The sequence below is a fragment of the Bos indicus genome, chromosome 13 (assembly GCF_029378745.1).
Source record: "Bos indicus isolate NIAB-ARS_2022 breed Sahiwal x Tharparkar chromosome 13, NIAB-ARS_B.indTharparkar_mat_pri_1.0, whole genome shotgun sequence".
NCBI classification, from domain to species: Eukaryota; Metazoa; Chordata; class Mammalia; order Artiodactyla; family Bovidae; genus Bos; species Bos indicus.
The window spans coordinates 77,819,161-77,843,663 of record NC_091772.1 but is presented as its reverse complement, the minus strand read 5'-3'; the positions used below and the strand labels follow the sequence as shown (position 1 = coordinate 77,843,663).

The 24,503-nt window shown below is 47.1% G+C and overlaps 1 protein-coding gene across 2 annotated transcripts in view; it reads left to right on the top strand.

Moving 5' to 3' along the window:
* B4GALT5 (beta-1,4-galactosyltransferase 5) overlaps positions 1-24,503 on the top strand; it is a 100,264-nt gene that overhangs the window by 7,242 nt on the left and 68,519 nt on the right. The window contains exon 1 of one of the 2 annotated variants that reach the window (XM_070801862.1): positions 15,630-15,914. The exons of the other annotated variant lie outside the window; for it this stretch is intronic. Within the exon in view, the coding sequence (XP_070657963.1) occupies positions 15,800-15,914 (115 nt within the window). The 5' untranslated portion in view covers positions 15,630-15,799. Of the gene's footprint in view, positions 1-15,629; positions 15,915-24,503 lie in introns of those variants that run through there. 2 annotated transcript variants of the gene reach the window in all.

The window sequence follows — 24,503 nt, the reverse complement described above, 5'->3', positions numbered from 1 at the left end:
TCTGTTCTCTGAAACTGGGCATGGGCTCAGAAAGTGGAGGAACAGCTCTGAGCTCTGACCATCCTGCAGCCTCTCGCTCAGGGCAGTATTACATCTGCTGCCATATGGGCTGATTGATTACGACCAGGCTCCGGGATGTTTAGACCCCAGACTCAGGTGATCTCTCACTGCCTTTGATCAAGACTCCTCATCCCCGCCTGTGACCCTGGGGCGTAGCTGCAGCCACAGCGTCTCCCTCTGGCTCCCATCACTCTGCTCAGAGCACTGCTGCTGGCTCAGAGGATGCAAGTGGGGGAGAGGCAGACACAGCTGTTTTTCCTTTCCGAGCCCGTGACAATATCTGATTGCTCCAGACACCTGCTGCAACATAATGCCCTTGGCTAATTGGCTTTCCCTGTTGCGGACATGGGTGGCCTTTCCTCCAACCCGGGGGTGATATTTGGAGCTGTGTCTGTCTCCTGGGAGTTGGGGTATTTTTGCATCTCAGCAGAGAATGAACTGAGCCCAGCTTTGGAATGTCAGTGCTCTGTTCAGGAGCTGGGCTGGCAGCGGGCAGCGGGCAGCAAGTGGGTTGGACGTGAGAGTCCTCTGACCTTCCCACGGGAACTTTCCAGTGACTTTCCCATCTAGGGTCAGGTCATTTTAGGATTTTCCTGGGCCTCTGGCACTGTTACTTTGTAAGGCCCCATTCACATCCTGTTAAGCAGAACAAAATGCCTCCCCATGGTTCAGTAGATACAATCAGAGGCAACCAGGAGAGTTCAGAGGCAGATGACTGGTGGACCTAACATTATATGTATTTTTTTAATGGTTAGTTATTTCTGGCTGTCCTGGGTGCTCGTTGCTGTACTCAGGCCTGCTTTCCTCCAGTTGTGGTGAGCTGTGGCTCCTTTTTGTTGCCGTACGTGGACTTCTCACTGCAAGGCTTTCTCTTGTGGAGCACAGGCTTCAGAAGTTGGGGCACACAGGCTCAGTTGCCCCAGGGCTTGTGGAATCTTCCTGGACCAGGGATCGAACCCGCGTCCCTGGCATTGCTAGGCGGATTCCTGTTCACTGTAGCACCAGGGAAGTCCCTAATATTATATTTTGTAGATATTTTCATTAAATGTTAATTTCATTTTCTACTGTTTTCTTTTTATATTTTGGAGTCGGTATTGGCCTCAAACATCTTTATGCGCCCTTGAAACATTTACGGACTTTGGGCTTTGGCCTTTGGTGTTCCTTGATAAAACTGCCCATCCCCCAGCTTTCCTTCATAAGATGAGATTTGCCAAGCCCAATGCCAAGCCCTCAGAATCCCCAGACACTCACCAAGCACTCGCTTGTGTATTAAATCACGAACTGCTTCCAAACCCTCCTGTGTGTAACATCAAGGGATATTTGTAGAGATTCTTTGTCTTCTCAGCAGAATCAAGGAGCATTTGCTGGACTCCCTTCACCTGTGCAAAATCTTGGAATGTGTTCTGAATCCCCTCCTACATATAAGTATCCAGAGATATTTGCAGACTGCTCCCTCCTCTGTGTGAAATCAAGGAATATGTACAGAACACCCTCCTATCTGTAGCATCATTAACCGCACACAGAGTCTCCTGTGTTTGGTGCCATGCAATCTTTACAGAGTGTCCCTGTTCTAGCTAGAATCTGGGAAATGAACACCTTTCTCTAAGTAGAATCATTAATTGCTTGTAGATCCTTCTCTGGGAAGACCTACAGTTTGCAAAACACCTTGGAAAATCAAGGGAGAGTCACACAGCTGTTTTCTATTTATAGAATTATGTAATATTTGTAAGTCTCTTCCCAGGTGTGAAATCCTAAAATGTTTCCAGAGCTCTTGCTGTGTATAGAATTTTAGGGTGTTTGATCAACTTTTCCTTCCTGTGTATAGAATTATGGACTGTTTTTGAGGAACATTCCTATATATACAGAATCAGGGAATGTTTGCAGAGCCCCTTTTTGTGGTTTGAATCTTGTACTGTTTGCAGAACACCTGCTTCTGTAAAATTATTGGATGTTTGCAGAGCCTCTTTGCTTATCATTATGGAATTGTCTATAGACCTTCCTCATCTGTATAAACTCAAGGAATGTTAGCTGAAACCCCGTCTCCTGTGTAGAGTCATGGAATGTTACCTAAGCACACTCTTCAGTACAGAACTTGACATATTTCCTCTCCATCCCCACTTACACCTTGGAGAGAGGGAAGAGATAAATGACCAGGTCATGGGGGTGGGGCGGGTGTCTTGCAGGTCAAATGAAGATTGTACTTTCTTCTATAAGCTAGAGAGAGCCACTGAAGTTTTTTTGATAAAAAGAGTGAAGAGTGCACTATTCCTGAGCACATTCCTCACTATTCCAAAGAGTGCAAAGATGAAAAAGAGACATTTTCTTGTCCTCAAGGAAATGTATAATCCAGCCATAACCGTCACATAACTCATACAAAACCAGCTGTGTGACCTTGGGCAAGTTCCTTAATCCTTCTAGACTTAAGTTTCTTCTTCTGTGAACGAGGGTGATAATATCTACCCCAAGATGCTATTGTAAGGATTAACTAAGTTTCTATTTCACACAGTGCCTAGAATAGCACCTGATACAGAGTAAGTGCTACTTAAGTGCTTGTTTTATTATGTACACACATGTGCATATACACCCACATGCTCATATGTGCATATAAAACAGTGTGATTGGTGCTCTCATAGACGTGTCTGACTATTCTACATAGGAGAATTTTATGTCAGGAGGTAGTTCAGGAAATAGAAACCACTCCAGGTATTTTAGTCAAAAACGGATTTTTAAAAAATAGATATTTGTTTATTTGGCTGCACTGGGTCTTCCTTGCAGTATGTGGAATCTAGTTCCATGACCAAGGATTGAACCTGAGGCCCCTGCATTCGGAGCACAGAGTCTTAGCCACTGGACCACCAGAGAAGTCCCAAAAAAGGATCTGATACAGGATTTTGGTGCTTGCAAAAATGCCAGGAGGGAGGGAAGAGTAGTCAGGGTGACTTAATTTCAAGGTTCCTCTACCACGCCATGCTTCAGAAGTCACCAAACTGCTGCTGCTCCTGCCATCACCACCCACCTCCTACTCCTCGCGCCCTGCAAACTGGGGACTAGATGGTAGATCCACAGCCCATACTCCTCCCATCTTCTAGGACTGGCTGGCCAGCTGTCACAGCCACAGGGAGAGGACCACTGCCTCTCTTTCACCCTTCAGATTTCATGCAAATGCATCTAGTTGACAGAGCTTAATTTGCCATTGACTTCCTTGCTGCAGGAGAGTCTGGTAAATGTCATTTTAAGCTTTTGAGCCTCTTGCAATAGAAGGAGAGGGAAATCGAGGTCAAGAGCACCCATCTGAGTATCCAGACCCAGAATTCTGGGAGATTTCATGATAGGGAAACAAATTTGAGCTGGGTCTCAAAGGATGAAGAGAGATGAGAACCTAAGGTTTCCAGGAAGCGGAAACAAAGTATGTAGAGTCACAAAGGCATAAGAAAGCTTAGTGTAGTCCACAGCTATCTGTTGCTGTCACTGCTCAGCACCTATTCCACTGGAGCAACTGCACAGTTGGTCTGCCTTTGGCGAGTCACCCTTTTCCACTATCAGCCACATGGTTCATATGAAGCTCCTCTTGCTCCTTGGCTCTAGGGGTGGGCATGTGGCCAGGTCCAGCCAATCAGCACACTCCATCCCCTTAGTCCCAGCAATTGGTTCAGGGATGATCATGTGACTGAAAGCAGGCCAATTAGACTTGATCACAAATACTCTTTTTTGAGTGCAGATCCCTTAGCTGTGGGGACCACCTTCTCAGGGGCTGGTCAACAGATGAATCTGATGAAGCCAACCCAAAGGAAAGCAGAGCTAATATATGGAGAGAAATTGTGTGCTGATGATATTACACTGAGCCCTTGGATTCAGCTATGCCTGAAGCCATGTAAACTTGCCTCACGCCATTATAGTCATGTAAGGCAATACATTCCTTTTTCCTTTTAAGCCAGTTTGAGTTGAAAGTCCTACTTATACATTACGTCAAGAGAGTAGTTTACTAGTATCAGAGCCACTATACTAAAGATTTTACAGCAGCATTATTTATAGCAGCCTCCAACTCAAAACTACCCAAATTCCTGATAACAGCTGATTGGATAAGAAACTGTGGAATACTATTCAGCAATTAAAATGAATGACTTGCAACCTCACTCTTCAGTATGATTGAATCTCAAATATAATGCTGAACAAAAGAAGTCAGACATAAAAGAATATGCTCTATGATTCTACTTATACAAGTGAGAACCAGTGATGTTCTTTTTCTTAAGTGCTTGTTCAATGGCTATATTCAGGTTTAAAAATTCAGTGAGCTAAACATTTGTGATATGTGTATGTTTCTGTGTGTGTGTTATACTTCAATTAAAACAAAACAGAAAAACCTCAGCAGGTAGACAACTGAGGGGACAGGGCTGGGGGAGCGAATGGAAGGCCAGGACTAGGTGGATTCATGACTGAAATTATGTCATCAGGACTCAGTTTCTCTTTGTTACTTGCATCAGTTTCTCTCCACATGTTGTCTTGATCCCTAGGGGTCACATGTTGATAAAATGGCTGCCATTGCTCCAGCCTCACAACCTTTCATATTTATGTCTAACATGAAGGGGAAAGTTGGCTCTCCAAAAGCACAAATTTAAATGCCTAGGAACTGAGTCTCATTGGCTCTGATGGGTCTACCCAACCCTGAACCAATTATTACTACCAGAGGAATACAATATTCTGACTAACCAGGCTAGCTCACCTAACGAGTCAAAAATGGAGTTCAGAGTTCAGAGAACCCAACAGACTGAAAGCAAGAGGAGGAGGAAATTGGAGCTGTTGCAGAAGTGAATGGATGTTGCTGCTGCTAAGTCACTTCAGTCGTGTCCGACTCTGTGCGACTCCATAGACAGTAGCCCACCAGGCTTGCCCGTCCCTGGGACTCTCCAGGCAAGAACACTAGAGTGGGTTGCCATTTCCTTCTCCAATGCATGAAAGTGAAAAGTGAAAGTGAAGTCGCTCAGTCGTGTCCGACTCCTAGCGACCCCATGGACTGCAGCCTACCAGGCTCCTCCGTCCATGGGATTTTCCAGGCAAGAGTACTGGAGTGGGGTGCCATTGCCTTCTCTGGAATGGATGTTAAGTAGCTAAAAAAAAAGTTTAGTAAATACTGGTACCTGTACTTCTCTTCCTCCTCCTCCCCTTTCTTCTCACAGCATTTAGAAACATGCCTGGCACCTACTTTAATAGATGTAAATCACTTCTATCACTGGGCACTCAAAGCGACCCGGGCATGCCCTAGGCCAGGCCGTTCAGGGTAGAAAAAAAAGCGTCAGAATGTAGAAAGGGGGAATGAATCCGTCTTTTGATGGCAAAAAGTGCTCTATAGAATCAATGCTACTGGAGGACTTCTGCTAACTTTTTATGCCAGTTCCTCCTATCTTACTGTCTTTCTCCAGAGGGATTTCATGGCAGAGGGACAGAACCCTGGAACAATCTTATCATAGAAACTGTGGGTGAGGCAGGAAGTCATGAAATCCTTGTTCAGTGCTACGGAGAGTGTAAGTTGGCACACTCGTTTCAGAGAACACTTTGGAAATAGTTCATCAGAAGAGGTGCATTCCTACTGCTCAGCAAACTGCACTCACAGGAATGTGCTCTGGAGAAAGTCTTGCCCTAGTGCACGGGGCACACGCAGAGCGGCACTGTTACAGATCCTACTGTGCAGGAAACCGCCCCGGACTTCACGGTGTAAATGAGGATGACTTGACAGCTGGGGGCTAGACTGTCTGAAGGCTTGCTCTCTCCAGGATCTGGCGACTGTTGCTGCCTGGCAGCGGGGACCTCTGCCGGGGCCTTGACCATGGCACCTGGACACGGCCTCTTTACGTGGCTGGACGTCCTCAGTGTGGTAGCTAAAGGCTCCCAAGGTGGGTGTTTCAACCAACACATCAGAAGCCGTATTTCCTCCGAAGTTATGAGCGCTGTCATTCCCAATTCTTTTTCTTGGCTACAAGTGATTCACAGTCCCAGCCGGATTCAAAGGGAGGCGAATTAAAGAAAGTTCCAGAAGAACACGGGAGTGGGAAATATTGTTGGGGCCACCTTTGTGAGTGACATCCTGCCAGAGATGCTCATTGCAGCTATGTTTGTACTGGGCCACCATCCCTTATCCAAACCCCTTGGGGTCTGATGTGGTTTGCAATTTTGTAAGAATCTCAGAATTTTGAAAGGTAATATGGTATATACACTGAACATTTGCATAACATACTTTGAGAGGACTGGGTCAACCTCTAAGTAAAAATCTAAATATTTCCTCATATAGGAACATAGGAATATTCATATTAAGTGCGATTAAGACTACAAATAGCTTTCTGTCTATTAAGGTAAGTTTTGTCACTAGTTCAAGTCAGGTTGAGTTTTACTGCCAAGTAAATTATGAAGAAACATTTAGGTTTTAGATTTTCTAGATTTTGAATTGTGGCTTAGGATCCATGGACCAGTAATAGCAAAAAAAAAAAAAGGAAACAACAAAATAAACATCATTAAGAAATGAATAAACTCCTGCCACATGTTTCATTGCAGTTGTATCTTATAAAAACACATCCAGGGAAAGCAAATTGCACAAGAGTTTATTTGAGATCAGCTAGGATAAGCCAGGGTGCATGTGTGTATGCACAGTCACTCAGTTGTGTCCAGCTCTCTGCGATCCTAGGGACTGTAGCCCATCAGGCTCCTCTGTTCATAGGATTTTCTAGGCAAGGATACTGGAGTGGGTTGCCTTTTCCTCCTCCAGGGGATTGAACCTGACCCAGGGATTGAACCTGTGTCTCCTGCGGCTCTTGCGTTAGCAGGTAGATTCTATACCACCGAGTCATAAGCCTGATTATATTCAAGTAAAACGAATAGCCCCTGGGACTTCCCTAGTGGCCGGGTGGCTGAGACTCTGAGCTCCCAATGCAGGGGACCCAGGTTCAATCACTAGTCAGAGAACTAGCAAGAGTTCTGCATGCTGCAAGAAAGGTCGACGGTCCTGCGTGCCATAACCCAGCGCAGCCAAATGAATAAATAAATAGGTATTAAATAAACAAAAGACACTTACTCCTTGGAAGAAAAGTTATGACCAACCTAGATAGCATGTTCAAAAGCAGAGACATTACTTTGCCAACAAAGGTCCGTCTAGTCAAGGCTGTGGTTTTTCCTGTGGTCATGTATGGATGTGAGAGTTGGACTGTGAAGAAAGCTGAGTGCCGAAGAATTGATGCTTTTGAACTGTGGTGTTGGAGAAGACTCTTGAGAGTCCCTTGGACTGCAAGGAGATGCAACCAGTCCATCTGAAGGAGATCAGCCCTGGGATTTCTTTGGAAGGAATGGTGCTAAAGCTGAAACTCCAGTACTCTGGCCACCTCATGCGAAGAGTTGACTCATTGGAAAAGACTCTGATGCTGGGAGGGATTGGGGGCAGGAGGAGAAGGGGACGACAGAGGATGAGATGGCGAGATGGCATCACTGACTCAATGGATATGAGTTTGAGTGAACTCTGGGAGTTGGTGATGGACAGGGAGGCCTGGCGTGTTACGATTCATGGGGTCGCAAAGAGTCGGACATGACTGAGCGACTGAACTGAACTGAACTGAAATAAACAAAACCAAAGCAAACCCAAATAGCCCCTGTATCTCAGAGGCTTAAAAGAAAGTCTTATTTCTTGCTCAGATTATAGGTTCATCCCTGCCCGGTGGGCTCAGGGGAGTTTTTCCTCTCTTTGGGACTCAACCAGTGGGGCAGCTGGTCTGTGGAGCACTGTGGTGGAGGGGCGGGAGGACCCACAGGCTCTTAAAGCTGCTGGCAAGAAATGATGTCTGTTTCTTCTGCTCTGTGCCTCAGTTTCTTCTGGAAGGGCTGATGGACTACCTAGCTGGAACTTACCAGGGGGAACCTCCCAGTCAGGGTTTCCTCAGCAGGGGTTTCTGGCACCAGAAGTAATCGATGCCAAGACTCCTGGGGCCTGGAAAGCAGTTAGAACATGTCAGCGATCTTTATCTACTCAACTGCCCCTGGGAGGGTGAACTCAGCTGTTACTGCTGCGTAATGTTATCACACCACTGGTGATTAGCATTTATGGATTAGGCAATGGTTTCCTCAGGGCAGGTGCCTGGAACAGGAGAGTTTGAGGGGTTGGGGAGGGCATGGTGCTATTTCTGACTTACTTTAGGCTCTAGATCCTTTGATGTGTTTTACTCCAGCAAGTCTGTAACGGAATGTTGACTAACATGTGAAGCCCAACTCACACTCTCCCGGAATTTCTCCAGGGACCCCCAGGCCCCACTGCCCTCCACCTATCTTTAGGTCATTCCTCTCCTCCAAAACCTTCAAGGGCTTCCTGTGGTCCACAGGAAAAAAAAAAAAAAAAAGAACAGGACTGTAAGAACAGGACAGTTCCCATTGACTGAGAGCCTGAAACATGCCAGATTCTTCACAGACACTCTCTCAAGTCCTCACAGCAACCCTAGGAAGAAGGAGCTACGATCCCCATTTTACAGATGTGGACATGGAGGCTCTGAGAGGTGCAATGACTTGCCAAGGTCATGCAGTCAGGGTCAAAAAGAGGCAGAACTGGTTGGTCACAAGATCTTTCTGACTCAGAGGCCTCTACTGAGCTACAGGGTCAGGGCCCGTTTTCCTTGGAGGGACCAGCTGTTCCAGGCAGGCTGGCCGCCCCGCCCTGCCCCTCGAGCAAGTAGGTCTCAACTCCCTTTCAAAGGCCATGTAGAGTCTCACGGCCACCTCCCCAGACTGCTGGTTTCGTGAGTCCCGCACTGTCCCGCAGTTACTCACTTTCCTGTCCACCGGCCACGGGCTGCAGGCCCCTCCTCTCAGTCACCTGTGCATTTGTCATGCCCAGATGCGCTCAGTGCATATCTGCTACTCATTCAGCACTCCTTCAACAATTATTGAACACCTACCCACTGGAAAGTGAAATTGCTCAGTCATGTCCGACTCTTTGGGATCCCATGGACTGTAGCCTACGAGGTTCCTCCATCCATGGAATTTTCCATGGCAAGAATACTGGAGTGGGTTGCCATTTCCTTCTCCAGAGGATCTTCCCAACCCAGGGATTGAACCCAGGTCTCCGGCATTGCAAGCAGATGCTTTTACTGTCTGAGCCACCAGGGAAGTGGCTCAGTGGGTAAATCTGCCTGCAGGAGGCACAGGAGACAAAGGGTTTGACCCCTGGGTTGGGAAGATCCCCGGAGGAAGAAATGGCAATCCACTCCAGTATTCTTGCCTGGCAAACCCCATGGACAGAGAAGCCTGGTGGGCTATATAGTCCATGGGGTCCCGAAGAGTCAGACACGACTGAGTGCTGGGTGTAAAGATTCAGCAGAGAAGGAAACAAAATCTCTGACCTCATGGAGCTTATGTTCCAAGGTGGGAGACAGAAGAGGAGCTAATAAAGACATACATGTGGTGTCAAGGATGAAAGTAACATGAAGAAAAAGAAACTGGGTAAGGAGATAAAGCAAAATGGCTGTCTGAGGAGGCCTTACAAATAGCTGTGAAAAGAAGAGAAGCGAAAAGCAAAGGAGAAAAGGAAAGATATAAGCATCTGAATGCAGAGTTCCAAAGAATAGCAAGAAGAGATAAGACAGCCTTCCTCAGGGATCAATGCAAAGAAATAGAGGAAAACAATAGAACGGGAAAGACTAGAGATCTCTTCAAGAAAATTAGAGATACCAAGGGAACATTTCATGCAAAGATGGGCTCGATAAAGGACAGAAATGGTATGGACCTAACAGAAGCAGAAGATATTAAGAAGAGGTGGCAAGAATACACAGAAGAACTGTACAAAAAAGATCTTCATGACCAAGATAATCACGATGGTGTGATCACTGACCTAGAGCCAGACATCCTGGAATGTGAAGTCAAGTGGGCCTTAGAAAGCATCACTACGAACAAAGCTAGTGGAGGTGATGGAATTCCAGTTGAGCTCTTTCAAATCCTGAAAGATGATGCTGTGAAAGTGCTGCACTCAATATGCCAGCAAATTTGGAAAACTCAGTAGTGGGCACAGGACTGGAAAAGGTCAGTGTTCATTCCAATCCCAAAGAAAGGCAATGCCAAAGAATGCTCAAACTACCGCACAATTGCACTCATCTCACACTCTAGTAAAGTAATGCTCAAAATTCTCCAAGCCAGGCTTCAGCAATACGTGAACCATGAACTTCCAGATGTTCAAGCTGGTTTTAGAAAAGGCAGAGGAACCAGAGATCAAATTGCCAACATCCATCTGCTGGATCATCGAAAAATCAAGATCCAGAAAAACACCTATTTCTTCTTTATTGACTATGCCAAAGCCTTTGACTGTGTGGATCACAATAAACTGTGGAAAATTCTTCAAGAGATGGGAATACCAGACCACCTGACCTGCCTCTTGAGAAACCTATATGCAGGTCAGGAAGCAACAGTTAGAACTGGACATGGAACAACAGACTGGTTCCAATTAGGAAAAGGAGTACATCAAGGCTGTATATTGTCACCCTGCTTATTTAACTTCTATGCAGAGTACATCATGAGAAATGCTGGGCTGGAAGAAGCACAAGCTGGAATCAAGATTGCCGGGAGAAATATCAATAACCTCAGATATGCAGATGATACCACCCTTATGGCAGAAAGTGAAGAGGAACCAAAAAGCCTCTTGATGAAAGTGAAAGAGGAGAGTGAAAAAGTTGGCTTTAAGCTCAACATTCAGAAAACGAAGATCATGGCATCTGGTCTCATCACTTCATGGGAAATAGATGGGGTAACAGTGGAAACAGTGTCAGACTTTATTTTTTTGGGCTCCAAAATCACTGTAGATGGTGATTGCAGCCATGAAATTAAAAGACGCTTGCTCCTTGGAAGAAAAGTTATGACCAACCTAGATAGCATATTCAAAAGCAGAGACATTACTTTGCCAACAAAGGTCCGTCTAGTCAAGGCTGTGGTTTTTCCAGTGGTCATGTATGGATGTGAGAGTTGGACTGTGAAGAAAGCTGAGTGCCGAAGAATTGATACTTTTGAACTGTGGTGTTGGAGAAGACTCTTGAGAGTCCCTTGGACTGCAAGGAGATGCAACCAGTCCATTCTGAAGGAGATCAGCCCTGGGATTTCTTTGGAAGGAATGATGCTAAAGCTGAAACTCCAGTACTTTGGCCACCTCATGCGAAGAGTTGACTCGTTGGAAAAGACTCTGATGCTGGGAGGGATTGGGGGCAGGAGGAGAAGGGGACGACAGAGGATGAGATGGCTGGATGGCATCACTGACTCGATGGACGTGAGTTTGAGTGAACTCTGGGAGTTGGTGATGGACAGGGAGGCCTGGCGTGCTGCGATTCATGGGGTCGCAAAGAGTCGGACACGACTGAGCGACTGAACTGAACAGAACTGAAGAAGATAAAGAGTTCTGGGTGGGAGAAGGAAAATATTTTAGAGGAAAATCTCTTGGAGGAGGTAACATGTGAGCAGAGACCAGAAAGCAGTGAGGTTGTTTGACACAGAGACTGGATAGTGAATGAATGAATGAATGCTTGAGTGAGTTGGAAACTTGACTTGGAGATGAAAGGAGGTGTGGAGGAAAGATTTTACCATCTTTCCCCCGCCTTCCATTTGAAAAAAGTAACCAATCAATGCTTTGTTATTTCAGATGAATCTGAGTGGAGATTGGTCATCAGTATACAGTCCAGATGTGGGAGGGTCACCCTATGTCTTTTCACGGGGAACAGGGGAATTCCTTGCCCACCTAGGCTAGGGTAGAGATGGATGGTAAGGGAATCCAACTGTGGAGGACACTTGTTCTGAGTCAGCTAGATCCCTGCCACCCACTTCCTAACTGGAGCCCATTTTGGATCTGACTCTTTGCAACCCCATGGACCATGTACCGTCAGGCTCCTCTGTCCATGGGATTCTCCAGGCAAGAATACTGGAGTGGGTTGCCATTTCCTCCTCCAGGGGATCTTCCCGACCCAGGGATCTAATGTCTCCTGCATTGGCAGGCAGGCTCTTTACCACTAGCACCCCCTGGGAAGCCCACAGAGGGGCTCTCTTTTTTCCTGTCCCAGCGTGGTTAGAGGTACTCAAGTCCCTGAGATCTTTCCACCTAGCAGCACTCTGAGGAAGTCAGTCCTATGAGTGTCATTTACCAATGTGCAGTGATGCAGGGACGGGTTCCAAATAATTCATCCAAGGATGGTTATTGATCCCACTCACAAATTCAGGGGCACCTCTTCCCTCAGCTTCCAGAACACCCAGCCTCCAACCTCTCTGACTCCTTGGCAGAGTCACAATTTCCTGCTCTGCCATTCAAGGTAGACTTCCTCCAGGCTTGGCCCTAGACACTCCCTTTTTTCCTCTGAACCAGCAGCCAATGTTGTATCAAGGTGTGGTTTTAATTTGTATTTTTCAGATGACAAATAAATGCAAGCATCTTTTCATGGGCTTATTGGCCATTTGCATGTCTTCTAGCTTTTTCCTTCTTTCTTTCTCTTTGGCTGCACCATGGGGCAGGTGGGATCTTAGTACCCAGAATGAACCCATGGCCCCTGCAGTGGAAGTGTGGAGTCTTAACCACTGAATCACGAGGGAAGTCCCAAAGAGATTTTTTAAACCCAGGGGGAAATTTGGGAATTACTGTTGTTGTCCAGTCGCTAAGTCATGTCCAGATCTTTGCAGCCCCATGGACTGCAGCACACCAGGCTTCCCTGTCCAAATTTGGGACTGGATTGGATATTAGAGTTCACTGTAGTATAACTGTTCATTTTCTTAGAAGTAATAATATTTTTGTCGTTATGTAGGAAAATGTACTTTTTCTTAGGATTTCCTGTGGAAGTATTGAAGCATGAAGTACCAATAAGGCAGCGACTAACTTAAATAATTCAGAAAAAAACCTACATGTGAATATAGATAAATCTGAAAAAACAGGGGGAGGGGCAATGTAGGGATGAGGGAGTGGGACGAATAAACTATTGGATGTAAGATAGACTCACAGGTGTATTGTACAAGATGGGGAACAAAGCCAATATTTTGTAATAACTGTAAATGGAAAGTAACATTTAAAAATTGTATACAAATAAATTTGTTTTTAAATCTGGAAAAAGAACAGTCCAGGTGGAGAGTGTACAGTTGTTCCTTGTACTAGTCTTTGAACTTTTCTGTGTGTTTGTAAACATTCATTGAAGACAGAGTTGGGAGGGAGGCAGCGTTGCACGGTCCAAGCAAAGGAAATGGCAGGTCAGAGTATTCCAGTTAGTCTGAGAGTTCTGGTCCAAGGCCTCACCTCTGTACCTCACTTACCCTGCAGTGCATCCCTATAGGCTGGGCACCACTGGGCCCGTTTCACAGGAGGTGAATAGAGGCTCAAGGGGTGAAGTGACTCGCTCAAGGTCATACAGCCAGTTGAGACCAAGTTAAGATTTGTATTCATGTCTGTCCGAGTCAAAATATTTGCTTCTCTCTTTTGTTGTTCAAGCCTCTTCTTTCTCATCCCATTTCTCAGGGGAATATTTGCTTCTCTCTTTTGTTGTTCAAGCCTCTTCTCTCTCATCCCGTTTCTCAGGGGTACTGCTCAGCTGAGAACTAGTGTGCATGTATTACTCAAATTCTCACAACAATCTGATGCAGTCCTTACTGATAATATCCACCATTTTACAGAGAGGCAGAGAGGTTAAGTAACTTGCCTAAGGTTGTGTTCAGCTGAGAATGCGGGAGACAGGAGTCGATGGACCAGGACAATCTGACTCTAGAGCCCTCATTTAAAGAGCCAAAGAAACACTGTGAAAAGTATAAACCACTTTAGGAATACAAAGCAGGATAACTGTTGGTTTTCACAGAATCCCTGCAAAGTCCTTTCTTCCTCTGACTGCTCTGGCATTCCAAGGGGATACTTGGCTCCCCAGTTCAGCAGGCAGCCCACTGAGGCTGAGGCAGGTTCTACTGTGCCCACTGCCTCAGAGGCCTTCCAGCCTGAGACTGAGTGTAAAGCGTTGTTTGGATATGGCCACATACTATTCTACACAGGAGGATATCAATTTGTCTTCAGGATAGGAATTAGGGTCCAGATGGAATGCTGAGGCACTTAAAATCTACAATCTACTGGTCAAGGGTACCTTGAGAGATGGATCACCTAAAACTTTTTTTATTAATTGATTCATTTTTGGCTTATGCGGGCTTTCTCTAGTTTCGGTGGGAGGGGGCTACTCCCCAGCCGGTGCACCGGCTTCTTGAAAGTGAAAGTGAAGTCGCTCAGTCGAGTCGGACTCTTTGCAACATCTTGGACTGTAGCCTACCAAGCTCCTCTGTCCGTGGGATTTTTCCAGGCAATAGTACTGGAGTGGATTGCCATTTTCTTCTCCAGGCGATCTTCCCGACCCAGGGATCAAACCCAGGTCTCCCGCATTGTAGACAGACGCTTTACCATCTGAGCCACCAGGGAAGTCCTAAATTGTGGTGCACGGGCTTCTTACTGCTGTGGTTTTAGGGCGCGGGCTCAGCAGTTGTCATGCACGGGCGTAATTACCCCACAGCATGTGGAACCTTCCCAAACCAGGGATCAAACCTATGTCCCCTGCATTGGTAGGTGGATTCTCAACCACAGTCCCATCAGGGAAGTCTGAGACCAGTCATTTTTTATTTAATCCCTTACTACAAGGCTTGGGTGGATTGCTTCTCCATCCAGGAGCCTCACTCTTCATTTGTACAATAGGAATAATAAGAGCACACATCTCAAGGTTGTTGGGGTGATTTAATAAGGTAAGTAAAGGCCAGAGTCTCTTAAGGGCAAGTCTTCCCTTTGGTGACTGTTATCATTAAGCTCCTTAGGAGTCTTTGGGATGTGGAATCTGCCCAGAGCTACAACCTGTCCTTGGATTTTATCCATGCTGGTCTTGAGTCAACCTGGGGTCAGATCAAGCTTTTTTAACCTCAGGGCTTTGGCAACTGCTGTTCACCCTTTGATGTGACTCCTTAGGGAGGGCTTCCCTGACGTTAGTCCCCCTCAAACATATTCTCCTGTTTTATTGTGTTCACATCATTTATCAGTACCTGACATTATGAATTGATCTTTCTTTTTCTCCTTCCATTTGAGTGTTAGGTTCAAGAAGACAGAGATTTTGCCTGTTTTGTCCTATGTAGCATCCCGAGCGCCAAGACATGCTCACGCACCCGTCTGACTTGCAATAAACGGTAAACCGAATTGAATTAAAGTGTGTACTGAGCCCCCTTGCCTACAGTCCGCGCTCTCCTGTCGCAGTGGGTGACGAGCCGCGTCAGACATTGCAGACTGTCCCTGGGCTCTCAGATTGGGGGCGTCCGACGGGCACTTCAGCGACGCTCCCCAAAAGCCAGGGCGGCGGCCGTTCCGGTGAGAGGGGCTGTCGCCATTTGGCGACGTTCCCCGCGGGCCGCCGCGGGGGGGCCGCACGGCGGGGCAAGCGCGCGGTGAGCGCGCGCGCGGGTCTTTTGCGACGGTGCCCGGCGGCGCTGGCCCCGCCCCCGCGGCCCGCCCCGCCCCGCCCCCGCCGCTGCGCTCTCCGCCGGGCCGCTCAGGCCCCCGCCCGCTTCATGTGGCCGGGCCCGCGGCGGCCGGCGGCTGGGAGGGCGCGGCGGCGGCAAGAGGCGGCCGGCGAGGCCGGGGAGGAGGAGGCCAAGGCCCGCGCGGCGGCGCCGGCGGCGGCGGCCCGGGAGGCGGCAGACGGGGAGCGGCGGGAGCAGGCCCGGCCCGGCGCCCGAGCGGCGGCCCGGCTGCAGCATGCGCGTCCGCCGGGGGCTGCTGCGGCTGCCGCGCCGCTCGCTGCTCGCCGCGCTCTTCTTCTTCTCGCTGTCGTCTTCGCTGCTCTACTTCGTCTATGTGGCGCCGGGTATAGGTAGGAGGGGGATCCGGGGCCCCGGGGTGGGGGGTACCGCTCTGATCTCCGCGGGGGGGGGGTGGACTCCGGGAACCCACCGCCCCGCCCCGGGGGACCCCGGCTTTCGGAGGACACCCGGCTGGGAGGCGACTTGGAGCCTGGCGCTTGGAAGACTACGGGGACTCCGGCCCGATCCTCGGGAGACCCCCCCCTCTCCCCGCCACACGCCGGGCCCTCGGGGGACCAGGACCTTCCCGCCCTCTGAACCCCGACGGGCTCCGGAGCCTCCACCCCACTCTCAGCCTCCCGCCCACCCTCTGCCCTCCTTCAGTCTCGTATCCCCGCGCTAACCCTACGGTGCCTTCCGCGCGCGCACACACCGACACACACACACACCCTCGTCGTGCTGGGACGCCCCCTGTTCTGGCCTGGCCTCCCCAGAACCCCCACTTCCCGCTGCTCGCCTCGGGAACTCCCGCCCCGGGGTCTCCTCCAGCCCCGGTTCCCGGCATTCCGCGGACCCCGAACCCCCCAGCCGCCCGCAGCCCGCCCGCCCCTCCCCGCGGAGCCCCGGTGCTGGGGTCTCCGGCGTACCACCATCCCGGTTCCCATCCATCCTTCTCCTCTCCTCTCGCCGGCGACTCTACCGTTTCCTGCTCGCTCCCCCTCCCTGCCCTTTCTTCCCTCCACTTTCCCTCGTTACGTCCTCCTAGTCCTCCGCCCCAACGCACACATCCTCCTCCGAACGGCCAGATCCCTTTCCTCGCCGGGTGCCATCCCCCCGCTCCCCCCGGAATTCCACCCCCCATTCAATCTGCAAGCCCCGGAGCGTCCCACGCCGCCACTCCATCCCCTCCCCTGCCCCGCCTACCCCCAAGGGCACACCCTTGTCATTCCCACTCCCTGCCCTTCTGCCTATCTTTCTCCAGCCCTCACCACCCCTCTCTGGTCCTCAGCCAGTTTCTTCTCCACTGAAGTCTTGGGGGAAGGGGTGCTGTGTCGCCTTTTCCTTTCTTCCCTTCTTTCACTTCTGGCCTCTGCTGGCGTTAAGGGTAGAAGGGGACCTGTTCTGGCGCCGGGGCGGGGGTGGACGGCCCTAGAGGAGGAGCTGTGAGGAGAGCCTTGGGGAAATGGTGCAGGTGGGAAGGAGGAGCGTGGAGAAAAGATGGAATGGGTACTGATTCTTCTCTCAAAGGCTTAGCCTTTAAAGGAAAGGCGGCTCTGGAGAAACTGAGCCCTGCCCAAGTAGAGGCTGTCTAAGACCACAGAGCAGACATCAGGGAGGAGAAGAAAGATACCAGAAGGAAGAAGCAGGGTGAGGATTAAGGTCAGGGAACTTGGAGGTCAGACTTGGATTCTGGTCCCTTCCCAGTATGACCTTGAGCGAGTTACTTAGCCTCAGCTTTTCTCCTCTGTAAAATGGGGGTGTGCATTAGGATGAAAAAACCTCATAGGGTTTTAAAGCTAGAAGTAGATAAATACCCTTTTAAGGCGCTTACCATTGTACTTGATGCTTAGAGAGTTTTAAAATAAACAACTATTGTATGTAGCTTTTGAGAAAGAAGAGAGTAGATGGAAAGTTTAAGGTATATATGTATGTATTTGCCTGACTTGGCATGACCATGGGGCCATAAGAAAACCTCAGTTTAAGGTGAAAAATGATCAGAAGATGCTGTTGGAAGTGGGGCAGTTTTGCTGTAAAAAGTCTGGATTATTTGGATGTTGGGAAAGGGTTGATGGTTTAACTCTAGAGAAAAACCCTTTAGGATTGTAGTAATGATTAGTGCCTTTCTGTTGACCTGTCAACACTGAACTAGCTGAATAGAGAAATTTCCAGATACAGCAAAAGATTCTTTCCTGATTTTTTTTTTTTGAAGAGCATATTTCATTTGGCTAATAGTGATGACTTGAACTGCAAACTTGATCTCGAAGCTAGAACAGTTAACATCAGGGTGCTGTGACAGTGTTCTAGAAGAAGCGTGTCCCTCTGGGAAGGAACTGGGTGGCCGGGTGAGGAGGTAGGAATTTGGGCAGAATAAGAATAGGTGAGTAATTAGGGGAAGTAATTGAGAAAAGAGTTCATTAGCATATTGGATATTAGACTGTAATAAAAATGAGTGTAAAATGATGGATTTGAACCCAGAGGCAATCTTGGAGCCATAAGCCCTTTTGTGAAAGAAACAGGTTTTTTCCTGGTGTGGTTGCATATATCAACTATGTCTAAATGGAAAAATATATCCCACTGGGTTGGTAATCACCCTGTTGATTAGAGAGATTAGAAGCAGGATTCTGAAACAAAATGGAACTTATCAACTTAATTAAAATTCTTCAGAGGTAGATTTTCAGGTCATTGGAACCCCAGTGTAAAGCAGTAGGCTCTACCACACTTCAGTTCCTACCTCACTGGTAACTGAAAAAGATGGAAATCACTGAAATAGTCACTAATTTCTCCTTAAGTGTAAGTCTTCTAAAGGGCAGATCAATTTAGGATTCAAATTCTGTTAGTCGGAAAAGGGGAGTGGTTGAAAGGATGTGGAGTGATTTTCGGGTTCTCACATTGAGGAGTTTGGTAGTTTTATCTTGGCTTTCCTGTTAACTGACTTAATTTTTTAAAATCAGCTTTGGACAGAAGGTGGCAAATCTTTTCAAAAGGTTAAGGCAAACTAGAGAAAGAGAAGCTTTTTATATGCCTTGGGCTGTGAAGACCTTATTTGAGACAATTATTAAAATGAGCTTAGAAAATAATATTAGATGATATTCATGTGAAATTTCCATTTTTGCAGGTCAAAACCAGTTGTATGTCAGCAGTTTGATGTAGCTCAACCTAATACATTTTCAACTAATGACAATTCTGTGTTCTGGCATAACGGGAAGTATCAGACTTGTGTTTCCTTCCAGGTTTAATTTTTTCCAGTCCTGCTTTTGGTTTGCATTGTATACCCTGTGGCCACGTTGTGCTCAAGGGCTAAAGTGAAGTCCTTAATCCAAGAGTGTGTTACAGCTGTACTCAGAAATAGGCAGACTTGAATTTGAGATGTGAGAAAAATCACGTTAGTTATAAATATTTTAAAGTTGCTCACATGTAATATAGCCCAGCTACAGTTCCAGCGTAACTATTGTTAATATTTTTGAGATCTAACGCTGGCTCTCAATATCAGTGACCCGTATAGTCTGAGAGCGAAGGGAAATTTTCCTGGGCTTGAGGGCCATCTGAAATGGGGGTCCTGGTACCATTTGACTTAGAAAATTGGATGTGAGGAGGATCACTAAATAGGGCTATAATGTGTTTGTAACAAATACAGAGTGCTCTTAGCTACTTTGATATCCCCATGCTGATCCGGTTTAAGTAATTTAAAAAGACAGCTTCGTTGGCCATTATGTTTTTGTTATTAAATCAAAAGTAGTGTTTTAACATTAGCAGCTTAAAAGTAGAAATGAAAAGGATGGGGCAGAAGTGTCAGGGAGGTGGGGGTTTTGAAAAAGGAAGAGGAAAGGAATGTGGTTATGAAAGTGCATACGTGCCTCTTTCTCTGCAGCCCCCTGCCCTCTCCAGCCTCAGTGGTTACTGTTGATTTCATCACCTGTCTCACCTGCACTTTTGAAATATCCCTGTTCCTTTCAGAATTCTGAAGAGAACTTTGGACATGTTTATGATCTTTTAACTTAGGAAAAATCCAAGAGCTCAGAGTCCCTCTGTTCCAGTCTGACCAGGTCTTTTGGAAGATAAGTGAAGTATTTATGGATGTACCTTTGAAGGGCTGATTTTTAAACTCTTATGAAGTTTATGGTGCTGTCACACGGGAAGGTTGTTACAGCAGTTACTCACGTTTGCAAATCGTTTCAGTTACTGATTTTGAGACATGCCCCGTGCATTGTTAGAGCCGTAGTCTATATACTGAGGACATTTTATTAAAGTTCCTCTGTTTAATTTTGCTTTTGTTGAGGGAAGGAAAGGAGGAGTGATTTTTCCCTTTGGGCCTGCTTAGTTCCAAGACAAGTTTGATGTATGGCTGACTTTTGGAAGGCAGAAATCAGTCATTTCAGTCCCACCTGATTTGACCAGACGACCTTGAGCAAGTTCCCTTGATTCTCTGATCTTATCCTTGGCCACAAAACAAAGCTGTTTGAAAAACTAGAACTGCCTTAGCCAAACTTCTAGTGAGAAGTTTTTTTGTATAGAAAGTTGATAATTCATGCACATTCCATACGAGATTTGGACCTAAGATTCTAGGTAAGATACATGTTTTATATAATCAAATGCAACCTTTTCTAGTAACCCCAGGAAAATTTCAGATCCCCTCCTAAGTGTAGTATGAAAATTGTTGATCCTCACATGCAAGTGGCCTCAAAATGCTTTGGTGCACTTAGTTCCTGAGCTTTTCTGGAGTGAAATACGCACTGTGAATGTGGGTTATTTAGAGAAAAAAGGCATCACCCTGTTAAAGGACCTGCTTCTCCCCACTGGCTGGCTCACTCAGATATTTCCTCTGAGTATTACATTGTATCAGTCTTAGAAGGAAAGCACATTTGGAGAGCAGATTGAGGTTATAAAACTGAACAGCGGCACATTTGACCAGGATTTTGGTGATGTTTTATGTCTTTCTGCAGAAGTTTGCTATGTTGGAAACAAAGTCTTAGGTTTGAAGTTGAAGTCTCTTGAACAGTGAAAATGTGCTGGTTCCAGACAGACTTGGGAAGCAGTGTTCAGACAGTATCAGTTGCCATTCCAGGGCCTCAATACTCCAACCAGTAGCTAATTCTCCTCCGACCCTGACATTTCCCCCAGTGAGCTTGACAGGCCCGTGGGTAATATGGCAGGAAGGAGGGTCTTCTTGTGTGGCCAGGACTCTTTAGAGCTGGAGATCAGCCCTGGGTGTTCTTTGGAAGGAATGATGCTAAAGCTGAAACTCCAGTACTTTGGCCACCTCATGCAAAGAGTTGACTCATTGGAAAAGACTGATGCTGGGAGGGATTGAGGGCAGGAGAAAAAGGGGACGACAAAGGATGAGATGGCTAGATGGCATCACCGACTCGATGGACATGAATTTGAGTGAACTCCGGGAGTTGGACAGGGAGGCCTGGCATGCTGCGGTTCATGGGGTCTCAAAGAGTTGGACACGACTGAGCGACTGAACTGAACTGAACTGAAGACTGTGGAACACCAAAGCCGTAGGAGCTGAAGTGCTGCTGATTTACTTGCTTCCTTAAGAATCTGCCTGCAATGCAGGAGACCTGGGTTTGATCCTTGGGTGGAGAAGGTTCCCTTGGAGAAAGGGAATGGCTACCCACTCCAGTATTATTGCCTGGAGAATCCCATGGACAGAGGAGCCTGGCAGGCTACAGTCTATGGGGTTGCAAAAGAGTTGGACACGACTGAGCGACTTAACACTAATTTTGCAGCTTTTATTTTTTTAAAGATTTTTCTGGTGTGGACCATTCTTAAAGTCTTTATTGAATTTGTTACAACCTTGCTTCTGTTTTACCTTTTGGTTGTTTGGCCATGAGGCATGTGGGATCATCTTAGCTCCCCAAGCAGTGGTCAAACCCGCATACCTGGCCAGCGGTCGAACCCGCATCCCCAGCACTGGAAGGCAAAGTCTTAACCACTGCACCACCACGGAAGTCCCAGCAGCTTTTTAGATCACGGAATATACGTTGTGCACGTCCAGCTGCACAAAGCAAACAGAACTTCAGCAGGCGAGAAGTGGACACTGTGGTGCTGCAGAGGCCTGCCAGAGATGAGAGAGAGCTAGTGGTTAGCACTGGTCAAGATGAAGGCTCGGTTCAGTTCAGTCACTCAGTCACGTCTGGCCCTTTGCGACCCCCACGGACTGCAGCACGCCAGGCCTCCCTGTCCATCACCACCTCCCGGAGTTGAAGGTTAATCAGAAGCAGAAGGCTAAACAGAAGCAAACAGATTGGGTGTTGGCTTCAAAGAAGTTCAAGGAGATAAGAAGAGGCAGGCCTGTGTACACTGTTAGTGAAGAACAGTTATTCTCTCAGTTCTGTTCAGTCGCTCAGTCGTGTCCGACTTTTTGTGACCCCATGGACTGCAGCACACCAGGCCTCCCGGTCCATCACCAACTCCCGGAGTTTACTTATGTCCATTGAGTCAGTGATGCCATCCAACCATCTCATCCTCTGTCGTCCCCTTCTTCTCCCACCTGCAGTCTTTCCCAGCATCAGGGTCTTTTCAAATGAGTCAGTTCTTCACATCAGACGGCCAAAGTATTGGAGTTTCAGCTTCAACATCAGTTCTTCCAATGAATATTCAAGGCTGATTTCCTTTAGGATGGACTGGTTTGAGTTATTCTTTAGTTTCTAGATTTTTGACTGCTTTATAAGCCCAGATTGAGTCATTAATTTGTCCAAAGTTGAGAATTACAAAATATCCCTGAGGCACATACCACATGATTGAAAAGATAAGGTTCATCATGAGAAACACCTAGAGAAAAATTGAAGGTAGTATGTAATCAATTGATGCTTCCCTTGTAGCTCAGTCAGTAAAGAAACTGCCCACAAGGCAGAGAGCCAGGTTTGATTCCTTGATTGGGAAGATCCCCTGGAGAAGGAAGTAGCAACCCACTCCAGTATTCTTGCCTGGAGAATCTCATGGAGAGAGGAGCCTGGCCGGCTACAGTCCATGGGGTTGCAAGAATCGGACATGACTGAGCGAGTAAACCACCACAACCAGCTAATCAATTTCTATATTCTGTGATGCTAGCTGTTAATGAGGTGGAGTTCCGACATAGGCATTCATTCACTGACTGAATAGGTAGTGTTTTTTGATTGCCGCCCCTCTTGTCAGATACTCTTCTGGGTATTGGGCAGTCTAGAGACGAGTAAGGCGGAACATTTCTGCCATCCTGGCGCTTTCATTCTGGTGGGAGGTTTCTCCCCTCTGTGGTGCTTTTATTCTGGTGGGGAGACAGCCAATATGCAAGGTATTTTTGGATAGTGGTAGGAGTAACTGAGGGTCTATTTTAGACTGAGTGGTTAGGGAAAGCCTCATTAAAGAGGTAATATTTGACTTAAAGGGTAGAACTGGTCACTCTGAGGTCTGGAGATTAGGGTGGTAATGGGGGTGTCAAGCGTATGTGAAGGCCCTGAGGCAGAACCCCTAGTGAAGGTTGGCTGGATTTTTATAAGTGACGGTAAGTGGTAGGAAGTGAGCTTAGAAAGACAGAGGGGTCAGGCCGAATAGGAGCCTGTAGGCTGGGGCAAGGGCCTAGGATGAAGGTGAATTAGAGGCTCAGACAGCAAAGAATCTGCCTCCGAGGAAGGAGACCTGGGTTTGACCCCTGGGTTGGGAAGATCTCCTGGAGAAGGGCATGGCTACCGACCCCAGTATTCTGGCCTGGAGAATTCCGTGGACAGAGGAGCCTGGTGGGCTACAGCCCATGGGGTCACAAAGAGTCGGCCTCCACTAACACTGGAATTAACTGTTAGACATCAGTCAGACCTGGATTTGAGTCAACTCTGACTGAGTCGGCAAACTATTTTCAGTTTTCTCATCTGCCCAATGGAGGATACCATCTTCCTCAGGGTTGCTGTGAGAATTGAGTGGAATGTGCATGGAAGGGGGCTTGGCACAGAGCTGGGCACAACACTGCATAGGCCCAGAATTGTTACATTTTGTTGCAACCGTAGGAGATGTCGTGTAACAATTGTGTAAATGGTTGTAGCCATAGGAGATGTCCTCTTGGCCTCATGCTAGTGCTAAACTCAGAGGAGGACTGGGTGCCAGCCCAGCTTGACCAGTACCTAGATGGAAGCCTGTGTTTCAGTTTTAGTTTTCCCATCTATAAACTGAGGCAGTGAACTCAAGTACAGATTCCAGGGTCGCTCTCGGACCCGAAGTTCCACCGTTCTGAGCAAGTGTGAGTTGAACCTTTTAGGGGAAGGAGTAATGAGTTCTGTCAAGTAAAGATACCCCGTTTATTAATTAAAAAATTCAGACCTCTCATTCACTTAGTTCCCACCGTTAGTGAAACACTGAGCGGTGGGTTCCGTGAAGTGTCCGTGTAACATCAGACATAGTTGTAAGTGTGTAACCATCATGAGGACAATCTGCCCTGAAAATAAGACTTAGAAACGTCTGCACCAAAGTCTGTCTTTGAAATCATTGTGACAAAGAATGGTCAAAGGGAAAAAACCCTGAAGAACTCTATGGAAATATCTTTGGGATGTTACAGCTTTTTTTTTTCCTTCTTTCTTTCTTTTCCCCCTTTTTGTCCCCTGGGTAATCCTTTAAGTTTTAATCTGCTAAATCAGTTTTTTCCCCTCTGGCTTCACACTTTAGCTTTTAAGCATGAAACGGAGCCCTGGACTCATTAGCTTCTGCTCCATCTTCAGTCCTCTAGGTAATTGGATGTTAAATGAAAAATGAATATTACATTTTGACCCAGTGATTCTTTTTAATATTGTGGCTTATAGCGAAGAGCATTCATACCTCCTGCTGATCCCATGAATCCAGTGTTTTCCCAAGCCTGGGAATCACACTGAATAATTTAAAGTGGTGTCTCTTCTCAGATTCCACCCCTTCCCACCCCTTTTGTTAGTTTGAGTCAGTAATTATTAGACTATAAGTAGTGTTCCGCCTCCTTC